The sequence below is a fragment of the Ammospiza nelsoni genome, chromosome 8 (genome assembly GCF_027579445.1).
Source record: "Ammospiza nelsoni isolate bAmmNel1 chromosome 8, bAmmNel1.pri, whole genome shotgun sequence".
In the NCBI taxonomy this organism is placed as follows: domain Eukaryota; kingdom Metazoa; phylum Chordata; class Aves; order Passeriformes; family Passerellidae; genus Ammospiza; species Ammospiza nelsoni.
In genome coordinates, this window is record NC_080640.1 from 29,799,671 (window position 1) to 29,822,648 (window position 22,978).

The 22,978-nt window shown below is 42.9% G+C and overlaps 1 protein-coding gene and 1 long non-coding RNA gene across 2 annotated transcripts in view; one reads left to right on the plus strand and one right to left on the minus strand.

Moving 5' to 3' along the window:
- The window catches only part of LOC132076398 (uncharacterized), a 63,406-nt gene extending 48,967 nt beyond the window's left edge, over positions 1 to 14,439 (minus strand). The window contains exons 1-2 of the long non-coding RNA XR_009418904.1: positions 14,384 to 14,439; positions 2,940 to 3,053 (exon numbers count right to left, since the gene is read on the minus strand). This is a non-coding gene — a long non-coding RNA (uncharacterized LOC132076398). The remainder of the gene's footprint in view (positions 1 to 2,939; positions 3,054 to 14,383) is intronic.
- On the plus strand, positions 7,155 to 21,814 carry NRBF2 (nuclear receptor binding factor 2). Its single transcript, XM_059477451.1, has 4 exons — positions 7,155 to 7,285; positions 17,717 to 17,801; positions 19,200 to 19,240; positions 20,278 to 21,814. The coding sequence occupies exons 1-4, from the start codon at positions 7,232 to 7,234 to the stop codon at positions 20,992 to 20,994; spliced, it is 897 nt and encodes a 298-aa protein (XP_059333434.1). The 5' UTR covers positions 7,155 to 7,231; the 3' UTR covers positions 20,995 to 21,814.
- The last annotated feature ends 1,164 nt before the right edge of the window (positions 21,815 to 22,978 follow it).

Below are 22,978 nucleotides of genomic sequence, written 5' to 3' on the forward strand. Positions count from 1 at the left end.
CAATACAGAGAAAAGTGCAGACACTTCAAACAAAATTGCCTGGAAAGGTTTGATTCACTCTCACTTGATTAATTGAATGAGTATATCTAAGTCAGTCTTGCAGCTCTTGCTTTTCTCAGGAATGGAAACATACCAGGAAAAAAAAAAAAAAAAAAAAGGTAACTCAAGGTTCTCAGTAAATTTTAGATTAGAGCATGATGTTATGGCTCAGGCCTTCAAAATTCTGCAGGCTTCCACTAGAAAGTTAATAAAATCCAGCATTTAATGACCCAACATTGCTTTGTAGTCTGCAGGGTTGTGTCAAACACCAGACCTTCTATCAGAAATTCAACTTGAAATGGGCCTATTTCTTTGCATTACAGCTTCAGAGAGGAAAAACAAAAGAATCCAGAAAATTTTTGACTGAGCACTCTGGATATGTGATGTTCACTGAGTGTTGTAAATATGGTGATTTCTAAGGGCATGGAAAGCAATAATGTACTGTGCAGAGAAACACAGCTGTGGAGTGAGGATCAGAGAGCCAGTCTAGAGAAAGAGAAACAGAATCCGTGCTAGTGATGCAAGAACAGAACCTTCATATCCTTTAGCAAAGTAAAGCTGCTGAACAAACCTACTTTTGTCCAAGCTTTTTAAATCCCCAAAACCAAAGCTCAAAGAGTCTTTTACATTTGTGGATAGGGCCAGCTGAGAGAAGCACCATTCAGCTGCCTGTGGCAGTGCTTAGGAAGGCAGTAACAGAAGCATGGATGCAGCACAGGCCCTTTCAAAGATGAGCATGAGTGGAGCAGCAGGTCTGAGCTGAGGAATAGGGGCAGGTCTGTGGGTTGTAGGTGAGAGGAGATTTGTACCAAGAGTGGGAAAGTGATGAAAGGAAGGGTGGTGGCTTTACAGTAGAGCTGTGTGAGAGAAAATGCATTAGGAAACGTTAGGATGAGAGTTGGGGCATTGAACATAGGTGAAAATCATGGGAATCCTCACATTTTGACTTCTCATCACTTTCAGATGGCCAGTTCTTTTTGACACTATTTTTTAATGCCAAAAATGTATCTGCCCTACTCAATATAAAAGAAAGAGTCAGTATATCAACTGCTCATCACTATGCTCTCACAAAATACTGAAAACAGGAAGGTTGCTGCTCAGCTTAATACTGAGGGCTCATAAACACAAAGACAAAAGTTTTCCTGGTATTTTGCACCTGGACAAAGTAATACTACTTCACCTTTCACCATTCCCACCAACTCCTTTAACTAAATTAGTTGTTCTGAGCAAAGAAATCACACTATAAATATAATTAGTTACTTGGAACCTGATCTAAAGCCTAATGAAATCAGCATAAGGCTTACAGAGAGAATGAGCTATAAAGAAAATATTAGTTTGATTGCTGTGGGCAAAACTACTTTCAGATCTAAGCAGAGGATTTAACTATTTTATTCTGCAAGCAATGAGAAAATATCTTCTTCATTCTAAAACTAAAATAAGAGACCTAATTAATTCTAGAACACCACAGCCATATACATTACTTCTTAGTATGCATGAATCCAATAGTTTTTTTTTTTTAAACAGGAATATTTAAGAAGCATTTAAGTGGTTGTGGATTCTCATTTCAGTAAACATATGTGAAGGCATTCATTGTGTTTAAATATAATAAATACAGCTAAAATCATGCATCTGGGTCAATCCTCTGCATGTAATCAGGATTATGAAAATTTAGTTTCTCTTATCTTTCTCAATAAATGGTCTATGTACAGACGACTGGAAATTTATTCAGACATGGTCTTGCTATGTTCTTGTTTTTTAATTCACCAGTTTTTTCCTCCCTGCAAATGTGACTGATTTCAAATTCTGTCAGCTGCTCTGGTAGCTAAGAAAAGTGCCAAACTGTGGTTGCTGATTTCTAAGCTGCGCTCAAGTTCTTTCAGAGACAAAATTCTCATGCCAAGGCATTGTAACTGCAAGTTTTCAGTGGATTTTAATGACTTGCTCTTTTGGTTCTTATTGCTGACCACATGTCAGCAATAAAGGAAAAGGTCACTGAAGTCCTTGAGAAGGCAAAATCCAAATAGACACAAAAGGGGTAAAGGGGACTGGGAAAGGTTTTGATTTAGTTTACACCTTCTCCAGGATTTCACTGTCCTGAACCTGCCAGTCCTCTGACTGAGGTTCCTTCAGCCCCAGTTGTCAAAGCTCTCCTTCACCCACAGCTCCTCTCAGGCATTCCCCAGAGGCAACCCAAAGAGACACAGCACATCCAGGAAATCCTAAAATCTGGTTATTCTGAAAAATCTGACAAATGGAAGGAGGCCCATCAGTTTGATGGCTCTGTACATGTGTGGTGGGAAAAAAATTGTCAGAGGCATAGGGGAATCCCTTTTGTTTCAAAAGTGCTTCTTCAAAGAAACAGACATCCCTATCTCTCTTTGAGGAAGGCACTGTGTGGGAGGCTCTGTGGGCCCTCCTACAATGCCATGACTGAGAAGCCTGTCTTTAACTGGAGCTTCACTGAAAATGCACAGTCCAGATAAAATGCAAAGACACAAAGAGTAAATAAAGAAGTAGTCAATGCTGAGCAAAGTGTGGGCCGAGGAATTCTGCCTCCTAAGGAGGTGACAGTCAAATGAAGCTGGCTCATCATGTGTGTCAAAAGCAGCATCAGACAGGTAAATAGCAATTCTACACTTCCCTCCTACTCTAAAATTCCACCCTTAAAACACAGGGTATTTTAGGAAGCTTCCTGCTGACAGGCACATCCTGCCCAGGATTACATTTTAATAGTTCTTCTTTTACACAAACATTTAATTTATACTTCTAGTCAACATGCTATTCCCATGCAGTCCCTCGGGAGGAGCAAAACATGCAAAGCACAGAAAGGGTGGTAATGAAAAGGAATAGCCAATCTGTATTCATTGATAAATTTGCAGATAATGTAGCAGATTACTTACTATGGTTCTGGTTTTTTCCAGAGGGCAGCTTTTTATCTTTTGGATCACCTCTGTAGACTCTGGCAGAAAACAGTGGCCATTTTCAGAGCAGCACAGCAGAGGTTGGCACACCATCTGGAATGAATATGTGACATTCAGCATCCCAGGATCTTGGTATTTTGGACAAAAATCCACAAAATGCCCCAAGACTATTTTCTAAGTAAAAAAACTTCCATCTAAATTTAGATTTTTTGAAGTAGCAATAACATCATTACATCACATTAAATCTAATTTCACAAAGATGAGGTTACAGGTTTTACTTGCTTTCTGCAGCCATTTTAGGACATTGCAACATGATGCTTCTTGGAGGACCGGGGACAATTATATTTTCATTTTGCTAAAGTCAAAAAGTACTACCTATCCACACAACTTGACTCAACAACACAGCACTAAAACCTTTACTCTGTTGATACAATAGCCCTTAATCCTTTAGCTCCCATTCCACAAATGGTAAATTGGCCCAGCATCTTACTCCTTTTTCCACTGAAGATAATGTGTCTTGAAATGAACATTGACTGTGTCTTAAAATCCAATAAATTAAATTGTCTTTCCTCAGCTAGCAGCAGGAGTAATGGAAAACATTTCTCAGAACTAGTTTGTTTAATTTCTACAAAAGTGTTTGACATAACAATGTGTTTTAGCAAATTGGTATGACTTAGAGATAACTGATAAGCACACAGCAAAAACCAGCTATGCAATTACCTGTCACAAGTCAGATATTTTATACAAAATTTAAAAATTATACACAAACAGATCAGGAATACAGTTTGAATAAATAAATAAATTAAAATCTCCAGTTCCATCACAATAGATGAAACAAAAGTTAGTAAAGGTGCTGGAACTAGCAGCTTGACAGTATGCAATTTAACTGCCAGGGTACTGAAAATCTCATCATACATAGTGTTTAACAAGATCATCAACATCTGCCTCTGGATTAATGCACTATGGAGAAGGATAATCAGCTAGTTAAGCGTAAGATCTGATGTTTACATGCAAGAAAATCAGTAAATTGTGACACATTAAATTCAGCATAACTTCATCAACAACTGAGCAACCAAGTTCTGTGACCAACTGGAAAGACCTTTGGCAAACTTCTTCCTTTGTAGCCCTACCAGAAGTGAGAGGAGAAGGCCAGGCTGCAGAGGGCTAAGGATTAGAGAAGGGCTTGTCACTGTGAAGAGGTACAGTGACCAAGTGGGATGGTCAAAATGGGTACTACCACAAATAACAGCTAAATATTAATTTTTCATGAGTATGTGTCCATGAGGAAAGGAAACACAATGGTTCAGTACAATGAAATAATTCAATTTTACTGTCTCATGTCTAAGTGTAAGTGCTGACAGTGAAGTGCCAGTTACCCTTCTCCCTCACCCAGGCCAACCAATGCCTTTAACAACTGATACAGGACATTTTCACCTATCTCCTATCCAATCAATGGGCTCTAGACCAAAACCCCTCTGGACTACAGGGATCTGACTTGCTGATACACAATGAAACAAAGTGATAGATAAACTCTTGCAAATGAAAATGGGAACTGGCAAGGTGTCTTTGGGAAGCTCCTTGCCAGAAGAGACTATCCTGTCTAACCACATATGTCAGAAGGAACGCTCCCCCCAGCACTCCCATGTTGCAGGGCTAGTCCCTGCAGCACAGGCACAGTTGGGAGCTGTGCAATATCAGCCCATGTGGGCTCCCTCAGAGACCCACAGATGCCACTCACCGCTGAGGATTGCAGCTACAAAGGGCACAGAGGGAACTCTGGGCTTTCTACACTTGCTGCTAATTAGCTTTTCCACTTTTGATCTTCTGGATGTCTCAGCTTCAGCCCTACCTTCTCTTATCTCTCCCTATTTTTTCTTGCCTTCTTCCCCCTTTCAGACTATTATACGAACTCTTGCCACCCTTGGTTCCAGCTGACAAAGTTGCACAGAATCCCTCTATCACACTTTGCTTCTCTGGTCTTCACAAAGCACAAAGTTGTGAGGACCATGACCCTCACCATGTTCAGTGCTCTGCTTCACTGCTCTGTTAGGTCAGTAACACTGGTCCCTCTCAAGACAGTGTATTTAGAATAATTAATCACAGAATCATTGAGGCTGGAAAAGATCAAGTCCAAGCATTAACCTAAAACTGCCAGGTCCACCATAAACCCTAAGTACCACACCTACAAGTTCTTTGAATACTTCCAGGGACTGCTATTCCATCACAGCCCTGGGCAGCTTGTACCAAATGCCTGACAACCCTGTCAGTGGATATTTTTTTCCTATATATCAAATGTAAACCTTCCTGGGTGCAATTTGAGGCCATTTCCTCTTATTCTATCACTTGTTATGTGGGAGAGTTGACACTACAGTGCTGTTAACACACTCATACACATACTATGGCCATTTTAGTACCATGCCATTGTCACCTGTTTCCATGCATTCCTGCAATGAAAAGCCATGAGCAGCCCTTGCACTTTTGCTGCTTTGTGACTCTGCTGGGGGAACTTTTCCCCACAGGAATACCACTCACTCCTCATCACAGCCCTTGGTCCCTGAAGTCTCTGCCTAGAACTTGTAAAGTGTTTTTTGAGCTACCATGGAATAGAAGCATTTAGTAGCATAGCCTTTTTTATTACCTCACATTTTGCTCTATTCCCCTCAATAAGCATTCTCTTGAAGAGAGAGCTATAACATTAACTAGAAGTCCGAGAAAAATAGCAAGAATATAGCCAAAAGGTGAGCAAGGTAGTTCTCTCTTTACAGCATTTCAATTAAACTCACCCAGGGCTGGTCTTCATGCTAGTTTTAAAGCTTCTGTGTGGCAGTGACTGGGTGCAGAGCTTCAGAGGTCTCAGACTGACACTTTAGCAGCTAGTTTCTGGTGTGCATGTACAACTACACCCAAATTTTACAAGCCAGTTCCAGCCTTATATTGACTTACAGCCATTATTTTGAATTATATCCTCCTGACATTTATTAAAGGCCTGGGAATGCTGACTTGATGCTGCCCAGAATATGATGCAACTCAAACACAACTATTTCTTACTCTTTGGGAGCCACATCACGTATTGCTAGGCAAGGTTTTGACCAGACATTCATATTTTCATGCATATTTCTATACAGCCTCTCCATGCTGCACTGTAAAAAGCACTTATTTAGCTGGTGTTGCACTAAGAACCTGTATGGGCCATGCTGGGGGCACTTCTCCCCACAGACTAGCTCACCCCAGCAAGCTCATTATCAGTATTCCATGCAGGAGGGTGGTGGAGGACATGAAGTAATACTGATAATGATTGAATTGAATAATATTGGAGCCAGTATCATAGCTTGGGGTATGTCAGTAGTCACTGGACACCAGTGCAATTCTGCCACTGATCATAATAAAAGCAAGCCCTCTGAGCCTGGCAGCTCAGCCAGTTTTCAGTCCTTCTCCATGTTTATTTATCTAAATCAGACCTCATCACTTCTTATACAGTGATGTTACAGGAGATTGTCAAAAGCCACTCTAAAGTTGACATAAACATGCATACACGACCACAAACTTGGATTAGAAATCTCTCTGTAAGACTATTCATCCTTACAGAACAACCATTAGTGCTGAAATACTTTAAATCAAGATCATAAGCAGCAAAGCCCAAGGAGTGGCTGAGGCAGTTTGGTTTGTTTAGCCTGGAGGAGACTGAGGGGATCCCTCATTGCAATCTGCAACATCCTTATGAAACAGAGGAGCAGGCATTCATCTCTTCACCCTTGTGACTACTGACAGGACTCGAGAAAACAGCACTAAGCTGAGTTAGGGGAGGTTTAGGCTGGATATCAGGAAAAGGTTCTTCCCTAGAGTATGGCTGAGGACTGGAGCAGGCTCCCCAGGGCAGTGGTCACGGCCCCAAGGCTGACAGAGCTCAAGGAGCATTTGGACAACGCTCTTGGGCACAGGATGTGGTTTCTGAGGTGTCCTGTGCGGGCCGGGAATTGGACTCGATGATCCTGATGGATCCCTTCCAACTCCGCATATCCTAGGATATCCTATTCTAACATTTCCTTTCCTCCTCTTTTTTCTCTCTCCATTCCCAACTTTCCCTCAGACCGCTCCCCCTGCCCTCAGGGCGGGCGGCGCGCGCGGCGCTCGTTGCCCCGGCGACGCGGCCCGGAAGTCTCGCGAGGCAGCGCGCGGCTCTCGCGGGCAGGGCGGAAGCGGCCGCCGTGTTTACAACCCGCGCCGGGGCCGGGACGCGCCGGGCCGGGGGCACCGGCGAGCGCCCCTCGCCCATGTGCCCGCAGCCCCCGCCGTCCATGGAAGTGATGGAGGGGCCCCTCAACCTGGTGAGCGTGGGGAGAGGAGGGGAAGGGGGGACGCGTCGGGTCAGCCGGTGCCGCCGCTGCTGCCGCCGCTCAGACAGCGGGGAGAGGGTGACACCGCTCGGCTCCCAGCCCCGGGTGAGCAGGCGGAGAGGCGCGACCTGAACAGAACAAGGAGCTCTTGCTGCCCTTCTTCCCCCCAAACACCTGTCCAGGTGTCGGGCCAGGCCCTGTCCGGACGGGAGCGGGGCCCAGCGGCGGCTCCGGGAGGGAGCGGGGTGCGCTGGGCCGGTGCCGCCGGGGACAGCGCTGCCCCGGGCCCGCTCCCGGTGCCGCCGGGGACAGCGCTGCCCCGGGCCCGCTCCCGGTGCCGCCGGGGACAGCGCTGCCCCGGGCCCGCTCCCGGTGCCGCCGGGGACAGCGCTGCCCCGGGCCCGGAGCGCGGCACGGAGAGGGAAGCAGCCGGGTGCGTGTCGTGGCATGCTTAGATTGGAGACGTGTGGGGACAGCGCCTTGCAAAAGAGAGGGACAAGGGCAGCTCAGGAAGGAAGCGTCTGGAGGAAGCGTTTAGATGACACAGGCCGTAACCGTGAGGGTTTCAAGAGTTTTAGAGGCTTGTCAGGGCCTGGTATTGGCTTAGTGCTTCCTCTAATTTCAGAAGGTGAAATGCTTTAAAACCTTAAGTCAGTCATTGTTTTGCTTAAACTAAATTTCTAAGAAACCTGAACTGAAACGCAGTCTAAAACATGCTTCTTCACAAAAGCTAATCAGATGTTAAACGGTCTGAATTGGCAGGTCTCTGTCCCATAGACAAGATCCAGGTCAAGAAGAGTGAATTCTCTGCTTCCCTGTGGGTTTTAGCAGAGCTGTAGCTTGGCTATGTGGTGATACACAGAGCATTCCCTTAGAAAACAAGTTTGGGTCCAGCAGTCCAGTTAGCCAGAGGCAGCACACTGAGAATACAGCTGTATTGCTTCCAGTTAGGTCCAGGAATTGTTTAGACATTGGCATGCAAACCTCAGAGACTTGTGTCAGTTTAGGTTGTAACCAAAGCATACTTATGCCAGGATGGGGCAGCCCTGACAAATCACTGCCTACAGAGTCAATCAGGTATTCCTAGGTTGCTCTCCCTAGTTTCAGAAAGATTTACACAGCTGTCATTGCAGACCACCTATGGAATTAGGGCTGGCAGTGTAATAGGAAGTTGGTCTATTTAGATCTGTGGGTTCTGCAGTGGTGCAGAACCACTCCAAGTATGTCAGCATCATACTGTCTCACTTTTTACTCTGTCTACTGAAAGACTAATTGAAATAAGTAACAACAGGAAATAGGAAAGCTCTTGTGACCTGTTGATGTCATGGGGTTTAAAGTCAGGCAAGCTTAAAGCATGGTAAAACAGGAGGGCTAAATTATAGTTATTTCACAGACATTGTAAAAACCTTTTTAAAAAGTAGATAGTAGTTCATAAGATTCTAAAGAGAAAATTATAGTTGTACATTCACTAGTAAATGTCTGAAAGTAGCAACTTTTTTGGCAATATCACCAGCCAGTAATGTTTCTTACTGAGACCACTTAGGAGGACTGTAGGAGTGACATGACTGTGACTAAAGTCTGGTTTATAACCTTGCAAGCACAACAGGAGTGTGCAGTCACCATGCCTGTCTAGCTCCAGGCTGACAATAAGGTCAAGACAATTCTGGATGTAATGGATGATACAGGAAAAAGAGTTGCTTTACACACTTTGATACACAAAACTCTGAATTTCCCTGTGAATATGTTCCTACTGCCTGAGTGTGTCCTGAAATACAAAAACTTTTCTTGAAGCTGCTGTGCAATGTAGTCATGGACCATCATATACAGGAGAGTGACACATCCATTGAGGCTGTGTCAGGCACCATGGAAACTCCTCATGATAAGAGGGTTGAGTGGGTAAGCACCATGGTTAGAGCATGCCTGGATTTTTACAAGGACATGAACAGGAAGGAGTGACTTCAGTTCTGCAAAGCTCTGCTGTTCACAGCCCCTCCCTGCTGTGGAGCTTCAGACTGACAGCATCATTCAGGGAAGGTGCCAACTCCAAAATAAGGATGTTCATTTAAGGTTTTGATACTATCCAGTGTTACCTATTGCACTCTCTTTTCCCATAAATTTCTTCTCTAACCTAGATCTAGTTCCAGTGAATTGGAAAAGCACAACTTTTTCCAAATATGCCAATGAGGAAAATAAAGCTACCAAAAAAAAAAAAAGGAAAACCAACCAAAGCTACCAAATCAGCCAACAACTAAACTACAAAGTGGTACAGTAATCATTAGTCTTATTTAACTGCTATCAATATTTTAAATACAAGTTATTTTCCCTCTTCCAATATATCATGGCTTGACAATTTTCACAAAACCCATTTTTCATCAGTTAAAGTTATTCATTAGAATTATTACAGTACTTGAATCTTGCTTTGTCTTGTAAAAATTGTCTATTGATAGTGGATTGGTGCATCTAGTCTTAGTTACTGGGAAGCATGGATATTGTCCTGATTTTCCTGGCCAGTTGGTCTGACCACCAAAAAAACCCCAAACAAAACAATAACCAGAACAAAACCAAAACAACCACACCCCACCCCTTACACTCTAATGCCATATCTTCTATTTTCCTGGCTTCAATTATGCTCTTTTTCTGAAAGATACATTTCCCTAAAATAAATATGGAACCGAGTCTTCTTCAACCTCACACAAAAAAGAATTTAGGTTATGCCATGGAACTTAAAAGCAGCATGAAGCAAGTGGAGTCCCTGCACCAGCAGGCAGCCATGCACAGCTGATTACTTATTTCACACATAATCTAGACCAAAAACACCTCAACATTCTATTTACAAATTAAAACTTACACTATAAAAGCATGCAGATAATTCTTCTATGAACACTGCATGTTTTTACAGAGCACCTTGAGAGCGTCTCTGTGCTGCTTGCTATTGGGACACTTCCTACTGCCCTCTGATTTTGGCACAGAATTTTGATCCCACATCCAGCCATAATTTTACCCTTAGGTGTAGGAGCAAAAGTTCAAGTTAAGAAGCACAACCACACACTGCTGACCAGCAGAAGCTTAGAAATAACAGTAAAAGTGAGGCAAATAGTATTAACCTCAGGAGGAGACTAGAAATTGCTCCTTAAACAGAGTTTGACACCCAGAACTTCATAATTCTGCAGATTCTACTTTCACAGCTCAGTTCTGTCCTGTAGCTAAGGAGCCATAGCACCTCTACCTTGTATTCTTCCTGCAAGGTAGTTGTATTTGTATGGTTTGTAATAAAATACAATCCAAAACCTGGTTAATATCTGTCACTTCTGAAGTTTCCTGAAGCAAAAAGGAGCCAGCTTGAAGAGCTGCTGTTTTAGTGAAAACCAGAAAGCACAGACCAATAGCTGGAGTGAGAACAGCACAAAATGTGTATTCCAAGAATCTCATGTAATGAAAACTTTTAATATTAATGCTGCTAGCCATCACTAGCAACCATTGCAGCGCAAGCCAATCAATGGTTAACTTAATTATTTCAAAATGAGGTAATAGTGCATCCACACAAAGGCAAAATAACAAGCAGAATAAATATGCAACATGGAAGGGTCGGAGGAGAAAATAGAAAACATCTACAGAAGTTCATGAGAGACCAGAGAATTTAAACCACACATGTTAATGTGTTTGAGACTTAATGCCAGCCTGCACTTCTGTTATTTTCATTGGAAAACCAGGAATATTATGTTAATCTACAGAAACATCCATGGAACCCCATTTATTTTCTTTGATTTTTTTTTTTCAGTCTTAACCAGTCAGCTGCTAGACTTCATCTTCCAGTGTAGAATGAAACCAAAAAAAGGCAGATGCACTCAGTTCTGAAGTCCAGTTACAGAGAACAAGCTTGTAAGGTAACAAAAGGGGAAGTATCACTAGACAGACATGCTTAACACAAAATCTGTTCTTACCACAGTGTGGAAGAACCAAAAGGTGTGAATTACAGAGGCTGCAGCATATCTGAGTGAAGTGGCTGGAGGTGATCAGATACTCAGCTGAACAGCCAGATCAGTAATAGCCACCTTGGAAAAGCTGGACAGTGTTGTGTGCAGGAATGTAACTGCTGTAAAAGCACCACACAGAACTGTTCCTTGTGGCACATAAAACAACTTGCAGCAGCTTCCAGTCAAGAACATCATTAGCTAAGCACTGGGTGGTTGCAGGTGTTATTTGCTCACTGTACCTGTGCTGTTTGGGTACCTACCAGCTGTGCCTTTCTGCTGTGTCACACTGGCCTTGCATGGCTCTCATCAAGCACAGAGCTCAGCCCTGAGTAAGCATGACCAGCAGATTAAAGACCCAAATGAAGCCATCTCAGAGAAGCCTGGTGAGACAGACTGAAGGCACAGCTGAAGCCTTTCTGCCCCACTTGTTTTGAAATTGTTGCTCTTGGAAGCTTGTTTACTTGGACAATTTGTTGCAATGGTTCAGATGCTCCTATTGAGAGGCAGCTCAATTGCTGTAACAGCGTGAGCCTTGTGGTTTAGGGCTACATACAAAAGCCCAGACTGGTTTTGTTTATCAGGGCAGTGGAATGGTTCTCATTTAACCTTCAGTTAGCAAGACTTGTGTAGTACCAGCTGTGTCACATTTTATATGGGGACAAAAAGGACATAGCCAAAGCAGCTGAGATCTGCAGGCACACAAAATGCTCTGAGGAGGTGGTAGAGTCACCATCTCTGGATAAGGAAAGACCAGACATGACACTCATTGCTATGGTCTCATTGACAGAGTGGTGTTCAGTCACAGGCTGAACTTAATCTCACTGTCTTTTCCAACCTAATTTATTCTGGGAGTCTGAAAATGCTCTGAAAAACAAGTGGAAGCATTTAGTGCTTTTATCATACTGAATAAAGGTACTGAATGAGGTTGATTTGACTGTGCAGCACCTTAATGAAGGTGCAGGTGCTCAGGGAAAGGGCTACAGCTCTGCCTGGATGGGGTTTGGAATGCTCCACCTAACCTGAGCAGTATGGATGCAAGTTGGGTTCATTCCAGATCTTTTAATTGCATTTGCATGGTGAGGAACTCAGAGTAACCATTTCATCTGAAACTTGGAATAGGTTGGGAGCACAGGCATAGTCAGTTAGAGCTATTCAGTCAATTAATGGGGTTGCCTAAACAGCTGCTTGCTTGTCTGCCCACATATTTAAGGTCTAATGCTATTGCTTACATGCAAGGTGAACTTTGACATCTTCACAATTCAATACAAAGTGATTCAAAGTGGGTCTGTACTCTCAACATTAACGTTCTCATGATAGTGTCACTTACTTGTTTTGCTCTATAGGAACACTAACCTATAATTTACACAGTTGAGTCATTGTTCTGTCAACCTTGCTAAATACAGGCTTTCAAAAACAGAAAGTTGAGCTAACATGTGACTAGTGGTCTTGGTTGAACAGCCACAATGGGTTCTGCCATATTTTGGTTGACCTTTAGTCATGTTTCTCTACAGAACAGAAGTATTTAAAAATGGGGGCTTGCTTCTCTTGGTAAAACTAAAACCATTCCCATTTCTTTAGTTTTTCTGCAAATATATTCTCATTATTTAGCATAAGTTATGGTACAACTCTATTATTATTTTTACTTTTAGTGCAACTGCCACTGAATACCAGCATTTTCCATAGTCACTCTGATCAAGGCTGCACTTTTTTTAGTAAATGAACGGCCATAGTTTATTCTTAGACCTCTCAGATCAAGTTTTGCACTTGTATTCTCTCATTACATTTTTCAGTGCATATGAGGACATACACATTCAAACCTTTCTAAATTCACTATTTCCTGGTAAGGAGGGCTTTGAAAGAGGCTTCTGTATATGTGGCCTCTGACCGAGTGTGTGTGGGGTGGGGAGAGCCATGGTGCACCACCTTGTCCCACCCTTTGTGGCCTGCTGCTGTAAACACCCACATGGAAAACACTCAGCACTCTTCTGGATAGTAGGGCAGCAATGCAGTGTGCACTTTGACTGTTCAAAATAGAAATCAGACCTATAGCCTTAAGGAAACAAATCCTAAAATAGATCCCTCATTGCTCAATAAAACCCTTCCTCCTTGTTTTCAGCAGTAGGAGAGCACAGGTATTAATATTTTCAGGCAATAATAACTGATATACACAGTCCATAACATGAAATAGATGATAGCAGCATCAAACAGTGATTTCACTTAAAACATTTACAAACAGAAACTTCTTTGCAGTTAAACTTTCATCAGGCCCCATTACTCTAGCAGCTGGGTTTTTCCTGCCTTTGTCACATTAAGCAAAGTGCTGTAATCTGTGCTCCCTAATCCTGTTAAAATACATCATTTTCTGGTGAGTCCTTTGTAATATACTAAGAAGGCTGTAAGCTTAACATCTTGTGCAAGGCTTTGTCCAGTGAAGAGCTGTTCCATTAGAGGAACAGAGAAAAACAAAACATACCTGTCTCAGCTGCAGGAGCACTGCTGCAAATGACTACTCTGAGGAGAGGGTAGTAGGCCTACCCTGTTTGAAAATGTATACTACATCTGCCCTTTTTTTTTTTAGAACACTATTTTTATTTTTTTTTCCCTGTTATGCTCCTTTCCATGATAGCTAACCATCAGCTAGAGTTGTATGGGAAGAGTAGCAGCTTTCCTTCCTTATCCCCACAACCTAAGCCAGGATCACACTGTGGTAGTCCTTTAAGTTGTAAGAGGATGCTGTGTCTAGAAAGAAAACATTGCTATTTTTTCCTTTGAAGGAACAGTAATTGTGGTCTTGTGGCTTCATTTCTCACCGCCTGCAGTCACATCATTATCTAGTCTATAGTGGGGAAAAAACCAAACCAACAAAGAAGTGGAATGTTAAATTTTGGTTAAAGAAAGCTGACAGTAAAGAGGAAACCCTCATTGCTGTTCTAGAGGATTATTTGATTGGGTTTTATCCTGCTGTTCAGAGATTACATAGGCAATGATTTGGGCTAGTCAGGTGGAAAGATCAAATAGGAACACTTCCAGAATAGCACTAAAACTTAGTAAAGCAAGAATCATCCCTCAGCATCTCACTACATTTACAGAGGGTGTGGAAAAATGTCTCACTTACCTTCTCCAGTTAATCCAGAGTGCTCCAAGTCACACAGTAAGGCTTGCCCAAATCTCTTAAGAACCAATTACATTGGAGCAAGGTGAGGAAGCTTTATAGCTTGGCCATCCTTCACTCACACCTGCTTCCTATTACAAGAGTCAAGTTGTTACACCTGTCCATTTGCCTACTGGGAATTCCTTCTCATCAGGATTGGGAGGGACATCTGAAAGTAGTTGTCAGCCTGCTTCCCCTTTTCAATTCTATAGCTTCTTAATAAAGTATAATTTTACTTACACCCCATCCTGCATTAATTTCCAGCAGTGGAAGAGGAAAGAGAAATGAGATCTATAAGCCCACCACAGTCAAGCAGCAGGTGTTTCTGTAATCACAGCAGCAAGACCAAAGTCAAAGCAATCCTGCCTCTGTCTGCTGGGAACCAGCACTGAGCTCCAGAGCTGTTGTGTAAATACCTTCCTCTAACTTGACATCCGAGCAGGGATAAACTTGAGAGTTATCTTCTCTGTATGACAGAGGACCAGTTCTTCCATTGCCAGTTTTATAGTGGGACACAGGCCACTCTGAGTTCAAAACAGATGTGCTAACAGTGGTGGAAACTGCATGGCTGAGGGTAACTGAGCACTAAGAACAAACCATCAGAGCAGCCAAGATGCAGAAGTTCATCCATGATAATGGCTAGTAAGCATCCAGATGCTTCTGTTGCAGCTTCATCACTTGCTGCTAGGAAACAGCACCATTAATTTCTTCCAATTGCTTCTTCATAAATAAGCTAATGTGAAAGTGGGAGAAATTCCTTGATCTTTCCACAATCAACTAATTGGAATTAGTTATATTAGTTGGAATTAGAATAAATGAGCAAGTATTTTCTTGTCAGCCTGTCAGGAAAAGATAGGAAAATAGGAATTCCTTGCCCATGACTGACTGTAAAACAGCTAGTTTTCTCACACAGGGCTCTGCTGAAAACTGATTTTTTTTTTCTGGTGTGGCTCCTGTTGTTTTCTATTGAGAATTCTGTTGCATCAGAGTAAGATAGCCTGACACGTGTATTTTGATGTAAGAGCCAGAAAGGCATTGTGATCTTGTTGTCAGAGAACCCTAGGTTTTGTTTTTGCCTACATCTATGGACTTTTGTTTTCTTAATTTTATTCACAGTTCAGCCCAACTTCTTCAGACTCCCTTCAGCTTCACTGGAAGTTAATTGAGAATGGAAATAATTTAATTGCTCAAATAAGAACTGAATGTCCTCAGATGTTCTGCATGTGCTTAAGTGATTTGAGTAAGATCACACTCCAGCAGTTTAAAACATACATGAATAATGTTTGAAAACAATGGGGCTCAAATTCTCATATGTAAAAACCAAAATGAAACTTGTCCTCTGACTTGTTGAATTGCTTTCTCAGTTCTTCTGTCTCTGGCTATTCTATTTCCTCTTTCCCTGTTTTTTCAGACCCGCCCATGCAGTTTGCAGAAGCAGCTGTATCAATACTAATTTACTGAAAAATTGTTTTGCAAAGAACTAGCTCAGGTGTTATGTCCATGACATAGCTAATTTGTAATGGGACAAGCTGCCAGGAATAACCAAGGAGGTGGCTCTGTCTGTGCTGATACTGTTTGTTCATATCAAAGGGAAATAAGTTTATCTTTCTGGCATATGTTGTTCGTAGGAGTCCATAGAAAAAGGCCATAAAACAGATGATTTTCCAATAGGAAAATGCTTCCTCTTCTGAGATTATTTAACCTCAGAAGAAATGGGAAATGCTAACAATGCTCTGGGGATTCAGTGAAGGTGAGGAAGAAGAATATAACAAAGAATATTTCTTGTGAAAAATCAGGGAGTTGTGGCTTAGGTTTTTTAAGAACACACCATATTAGCATATGAAATCAGTTTTAGGAAAGCCAAATGTGTTCATAGAGTGATGTTACTGCCAGGGATTGCCTAAGAGCAGCTGTTGCCCAAACAGGTGTTTTCTCTACAAGTTTTCTCTTCTGTGGTGTCAGAGCTGCTAAGATTCTGGTAGAACACTGAACTTACTGTAATACTGTAGGGCATAACTCCACTTGGCAGATAAACTGATGTTCATTTTGGGACTTGTATTTTAAATGCATGTTAATGTCAGTACCATGTAAGTATCAGTACCTGATGTCTGTTTACCTCAAGCTCCACCTGTAGTGAAGCAGTGCTGAGCAGTGTGTGTAACTCACAGCTGTTGGGAAATTTAGCTGACTAGAGACTGGAAAAGTACAAAGCCATGGCTAATTCCAAGTCCTGCACCTGTAAGATAGTGTGTCCTTGGGCCTAGCTGTAGTATGATAACAAATAGTGAAAGAGACATGAGAAAAGAGAGATATAACCCCTAAGGAATGAGGAAGAGTTAATGGTATAGTTTAACCTATAGATTGCTTGGCTTACAGAATATTCATAAGCTTATTATTTGCTGTATAAGTGTTTGATGCTTTCTTCAATAAACTGGACCTGTGATGAACCATCTGGTGTCCTGGTCCCCTTCCTTTGACACACAGCCTCACCAGCTAGTGCTTGCAGCCTTTCACATTCCACAGCTTGTCTTGGAGGAAGGGCCATAAAATCCATGTCTTGTAGTAATGACAGAAAAAAGCCTTGCTTTCATGAGTGTTGCAGTGCTGGTTATGCAATGGTTTCTCACTAAGCATATGCAAATACTTGCATCAAATGTTTGCTTTCAGCAACAACCTTAGTCTGTGTTGGTGGTTTACATTAGTGGTTTACAAATACTCATATAGATTTAACTGTTGTGCAGCAACAACGTGACTTTGATACTTTTAACTATGGCTGTGCTGCAACCATTCTTTGGTGTAAGCTGCAGACAAAAATAAAAAGCAAGTTATTCACCCAAGAGGCAAAATGTCTTGAGCATAGGGCAGCAGAAAATATCAAATCAGCTGTAAGATGTAACACAATTGAAATATCTTGCATTTTGCCAGGTAAATTGGTCCAAAATACTTCTAACTTCTCATAACTTCTTTTGGCCCAGTGTTCTTTTTGCATTACTATGGTAAATGCCTGCCTAGAAAGGGGAACATGTGCTTTCTGAGGAACAGCTTCAAAAGTATTTTGTTGTGTACACACCAGTTTTGCTACATTAACAAACTTCACTTCTTACCAGTACAGACTCTTGTAAGATACTATTAAAGAAGTCCAGTTACAAAGCTGGGAAGGGAGTGAAAATTTGAGCCTAAAAGCCTGAGAACTGGAATCAGTACAGGTTTTTCAGATGTATTGGTTACTTTAAAGATAGGTGTAACTATTTGCCCATTAACCCTCATTGATGTAATGTTGGTTTTTTTCATTTTAAGGCTCACCAGCAAAGCAGAAAAGCAGACCGCTTGTTGGCAGCGGGGAAATATGAAGAAGCAATTTCCTGTCACAAAAAAGCTGCTGGTGAGTAGGTTATTTCTCACATTTCAGCTCTTAAAATCCATTTCTAGATTTGCATGCACCAAGCCTGTCTTGAGTTCAAGAAGTATTTGAACAGTGTTTGATTGGGATTCTTGGGCTGTCCTGCACAGCACCAGGAGTTGGCCTTGATGGTCCTGCTGGGTCCCTTCCAGCTCAGCAGATTCTGTGATTCTGTGTAAGCAGAATGTCTAGTAACTTGAAAAATATATATTTTTAAAATGTCAGTTTGTTTTTCAGTCCAGATCAAGAACCCTTTTGAAAACGTTTTTTTCTCACGTGAGCAGCTAAAGTCAGACATTTCCAAGTTGTTTAGATTGGGGGTGATTATCATTGTGAAGGCAGTTCTTGACTGAAGATGAAGCCAACACCTTGTGGTGTGCACAGACTGAAGTTGTGTACCTGCTCTAAGCCAGTTTCACTGTATACTCTGCATTTTCTTTACTGCTTTCATAGGCGAGGGCACAGTGCTTTCTCTGTTGGTAAAGGACAAATGCTTACAAAACTTCCCTTTCCTAATGTCTGCATCAAGGCAGCTAGGAACAGGTGAGAGCTCCCCAGAACTCAAGCTAAACAGCAGCTTCCATCACAGACCTTGACTCTGCAGGGACAGCCTCTCCTCTGCGAGATCTTGTGCTTTTACCTGTCCCTTTAAACAGTCCTGCTTCACTTTTTGTGTTGGGGTCCCTCAGCTCTCTGACAGTGTGCAGCTCCTTGGCAGAAGAAGAAAGGAGGTCTTAACTGGTGCAACAAGTAGGGCATTTTCAGTGACAGGGCTTGTGTGGAGACAAAGTAAGTGGCTGCTCTGAATGTGGTAACCTGGATACCAGGCATTCTGCCTCCATTCATAAATACTAGAAAACCCCATGAAGTGAGAAACTAATAGTTTCTTTGGTATTTATGAATACTCAGAGCGATGAGGGATTGCACTTACATTCTAAAATGCATATTTTTTGTTTTCTTTCACTTCATATACCAAGATCAAACCCAAAACTACACTGAATGTTTCTTGCTTTTGTCTTGCATCATTCCAAATTTGGTTGAGAATTGCTCATACATTGTCATTTTCAGCACTAGTAAGATATGCTCAAAGTCTTTCTGGAAATTTCTGCTGCTCTAAAAACAAACTGGAGTGACCCAAGCCAACAGGTTACCATGGGAAGGGTGTAGTGTGCACTACAAGGTCTTACACTGATTTTTTTCAGACTTCTGACAAATAGCAGGTGTTTCCAGCCACTGTAACTTGTAAATACTTTCCCTCTAGACTGCTGCCTTTATGTGGGAGTTGAGCACACAGGTCTGAAGGCTTTCCTTAGCTTTTCTGGAGGTGTTCAGGTTTCCCAGGCTGCCCTGAGTGCTGATGGATGATGTTCTGTCCCACAGGGTACCTCACGGATGCCATGAAGCTGACCCAGTCGGAGCAGGTGAGACCTGAGCACAGCAGCTGCCACAACCAGCCACAGCCCCTGGTGTGCCCATGGGTCCCCTTGGGTCTGATCACACCCCTCCTGGCCATTAACCTCTGCAAAATTCTCTGAACCCTTGGCAACTGCACCAGGAGTTTCACAAGTGTGGTAATACTTACCTTCCTAGAGAGTTTTTCCAAGGACAAGAGAAACCTTAACCCACCCAAGGGGTCTCCAGCTTTGTAGTCTGCCAGACATCTTCAAGTATGTGACAAAACATGTGTCATTAACTTTTTCTGTTAGTATTTTGCTGAGACAAAAAACCAAGCATCTCACCTACAGTGTGTCATTTTGGCTTAATGCATCCTGATTGGGGGATCTCTAGAACAACAGCCCTGACACTTTTTCTTATTCATTGCATGTTTATCTGTGAATGTAGTAGTGCAGTCTGCTCAGTACTTTTGTACCAGCAGGCTTTGAATTTAGCCAATATTGTGAAATCAAATAACCCTTGGAGATCAGAATCTGTCTTTGCTCCAGTGGGTCATTCTTGTAGAAAAATGGTCTTTGATCCAGGTGAGTTCATAACCACTGTGCCACCTCCTTCATTAAATATGGCTGAATCATTTGGGTCCATACCTGGCCTTGGAGCAATTTGCTGCTTCATTTTAGATGTTATTGATACAGCTACACAGATACCATCACAGAAGCATACAAAAAGTGTGCACTGTTTAGTCAGAGTGTGGCTGTGCATGCCAAGTGAATCTCTTCCTTCTTGGTGTTGGTCATAGGTCAGTTAAACCCTGGGTGCCTCTGCCCAGAGGTATTGTAGCCTGGTCAGTGACTTACAAACAAACAGACCAGTGGTTATGCTAAATCTGACATATCTGAATCTTTTGCACTGTAGAAGCAGAGAACATTTCCTGTTGGACTTAATGTCTGAATGCAGTGATGCTGTTGATGTAAATATTTACACACATGTAATTCAGTGTTTGTGAATATTTGGGTGGTATTAGGGATCACCAGCTAAACTGTTTAATCTTGTTCTTACTCAGGCTCAGCTATCACTGGAATTACAAAGGGATAGTCATATGAAACAGTTACTGCTCATCCAGGAGAGGTGGAAAAGGGCAAAGAGGGAGGAAAAGCTGAAAGCCCAGCAGAGTGCTGACAAGGAAGCATCTGCACATCTTCAGACTTCTTACAGGCCATCTGCTGAAGACTCTGATGATCAAAACATACTGGTTCCTGTTGCTCAGAAATACAGCTCTTCCACAGAGAAACATTCACAGGATGTTCGGGGTGTCTTTGACAGGGACCCAGATACACTTCTGTTTCTGCTGCAGAAAAAAAAGGAGCCAGTGGAAGCATGTATTGGGAGTAAAGCGCCAAAAGATGACAAAACAATAATAGAGGAGCAGGCAACCAAAATTGCAGATTTGAAGCAGCTCATAGAATCTCTTGTAGCTGAAAACGAGAGGTTAAGGAGAGAGAATAAGCAGTTAAAAGCAGAAAGAGCTAGACTCCAAAAATCTCCAGTAGACAAGGAGTTGGATGTAGACACTGACTTTGTGGAGAAGTCAGAGTTGTGGGGTCTGCAGCAGCACTCGGAATCTGCTTCTTCAGCTGCAACTTGGCAGAAGTTTGCCACAACTGCTGGGAAGGCAAAGGACATTCCAATACCCAACCTTCCCCCCCTGGACATCCCGTCCCCGGAACTCCCGCTGCTGGAACTCTCTGATGATATTCTCAAAGGACTGATGAATAGTTAAAAACCAGGAAAAGTGCTCAGTGTAGTTACCCAAACTTGAAAAAAGGGAAAGCCACCAGGACAATGGTGATCTGAGGGCAGAAACATTTACCACAATCCTACTGTTGGAGAAAAGGCATTAAGCAACTTTGTTACTGTGAAATACACATCATATCTGATTTACTTCATGGAAGTGAAAGGTACCATAGTTGGTATAAGATGGTGATCTCTTTAGTCTTTCTCCCAATGTTTCAAACCAAATGACTGCCTGGAGAATGTTTCAAGTAACACAATCCTTCAGGGTTTTTAAGTATGCTATATGTAATAGTTATCTATAATGCCATAAATGATGGTGCAGAACCTAACTGTTATGGTTGCCAGTTGGCTGCCACTTCATATTGAAAAATGCTTTCTAGCATGAATTTAAACTGTGCATTTCATTATGCATAACTTTGTTAATTCAGATACAGTGCAATTTATACACCTCCTAGATGGATTTATGTGCCACACTCTGTGTTCCTGACCATGTTAACCTCAAGTCAGGAGAGATTTTAATTTCCATGCTATGAAGGAACCAACTTACTCATTCTATCGATGTGGGTCTTTTTGGGGGTTATCTGTTTACATAACTAATCAGGGTGCATTGAATCTAGCTATTGGTTTCTGTATAAAGTGACATGGTTTAAAATGAAAAATCCATACTTAAGGTAAAATACCCTTTTTGTTTTCAGTGATGCATGAATGGAAATAATTCTAGCTGGCAGTATTTGATTGAAAAAGAAATTGTTTACAGCTTAACCTGATTCAAAAAGGATAGGAAAATAAAAACCAAGGTGTTTTGACACTGTCTGTTACATTTGTACAAATGTTGCCAAGTATAAAGAACAAATCAGAACTTGTACTAAGTGTTAGGATACACCTACAGCTGAGCTTCCACGTTCATCATCCAGCAAATTCAAGAAAGCTGGGATGAATTCAGAGGGCCCTGCCCACCTGTGGAGTGACCTGGCTGTCAGCTGAGTTCCAGCCCTTTAAAGCCTTGGAGCATCAGCAGAGCAGCTCTGTGGATTTGCTGGGACACAGCCCAGCAGGAGCTGTAGGAACAGTGCTGAGAGTGCTGGGTCTGAGCAGGGCCCTGCACACATCCTGAGGGTGCTGGGTCTGAGCAGGGCCCTGCACACACCCTGAGGGTGCTGGGTCTGAGCAGGGCCCTGCACACACCCTGAGGGTGCTGGGTCTGAGCAGGGCCCTGCACACACCCTGAGGGTGCTGGGTCTGAGCAGGGCCATGCACACACCCTGAGGGTGCTGGGTCTGAGCAGGGCCCTGCACACACCCTGAGGGTGCTGGGTCTGAGCAGGGCTATGCACACACTCTGAGGGTGCTGGGTCTGAGCAGGGCTATGCACACACCCTGAGGGTGCTGGGTCTGAGCAGGGCTATGCACACACCCTGAGGGTGCTGGGTCTGAGCAGGGCCCTGCACACACCCTGAGGGTGCTGGGTCTGAGCAGGGCTATGCACACACCCTGAGGGTGCTGGGTCTCAGCAGGGCTATGCACACACCCTGAGGGTGCTGGGTCTCAGCAGGGCCATGCACACACCCTGAGGGTGCTGGGTCTCAGCAGGGCCATGCACACACCCTGAGGGTGCTGGGTCTGAGCAGGGCCATGCACACACTCTGAGGGTGCTGGGTCTGAGCAGCGCTGTGCAGCCTCCTCACACCCGTCCCTTCCAGCATGGCTCAGCCCCTGCCCTGGAGCCCAGCTGGGGCTTTCCCAAGGGGTGTTTTAGTGTAGTGGAGGCATTAACTACCTTCAGATGTTACTGATTAGTGAAGTGTTCGGTATTGCAAACTATGGCATTTAAAGTTATTCTTATGCTGTTAAAAGGTAAGCCTGCTTTCTAAGAGTGCATTTTTCTTCCAGAATAGACTTGGAAGTGCAGCAAGAACACCTGACTGCTGTGCAAATTCTCCCCTTACCTCTGTACACCTGGCATCTTCTGTG

Coding starts and splice junctions, on each gene's coding strand:
- NRBF2 (XM_059477451.1), top strand. CDS start 7,232: ATGTGCCCGCAGCCCCCGCCGTCCATGGAAGTGATGGAGGGGCCCCTC. Junction 17,802..19,199: donor CTGTCACAAAAAAGCTGCTG/GTGAGTAGGTTA, acceptor TCTGTCCCACAG/GGTACCTCACGGATGCCATG. Junction 19,241..20,277: donor AGCTGACCCAGTCGGAGCAG/GTGAGACCTGAG, acceptor GTTCTTACTCAG/GCTCAGCTATCACTGGAATT.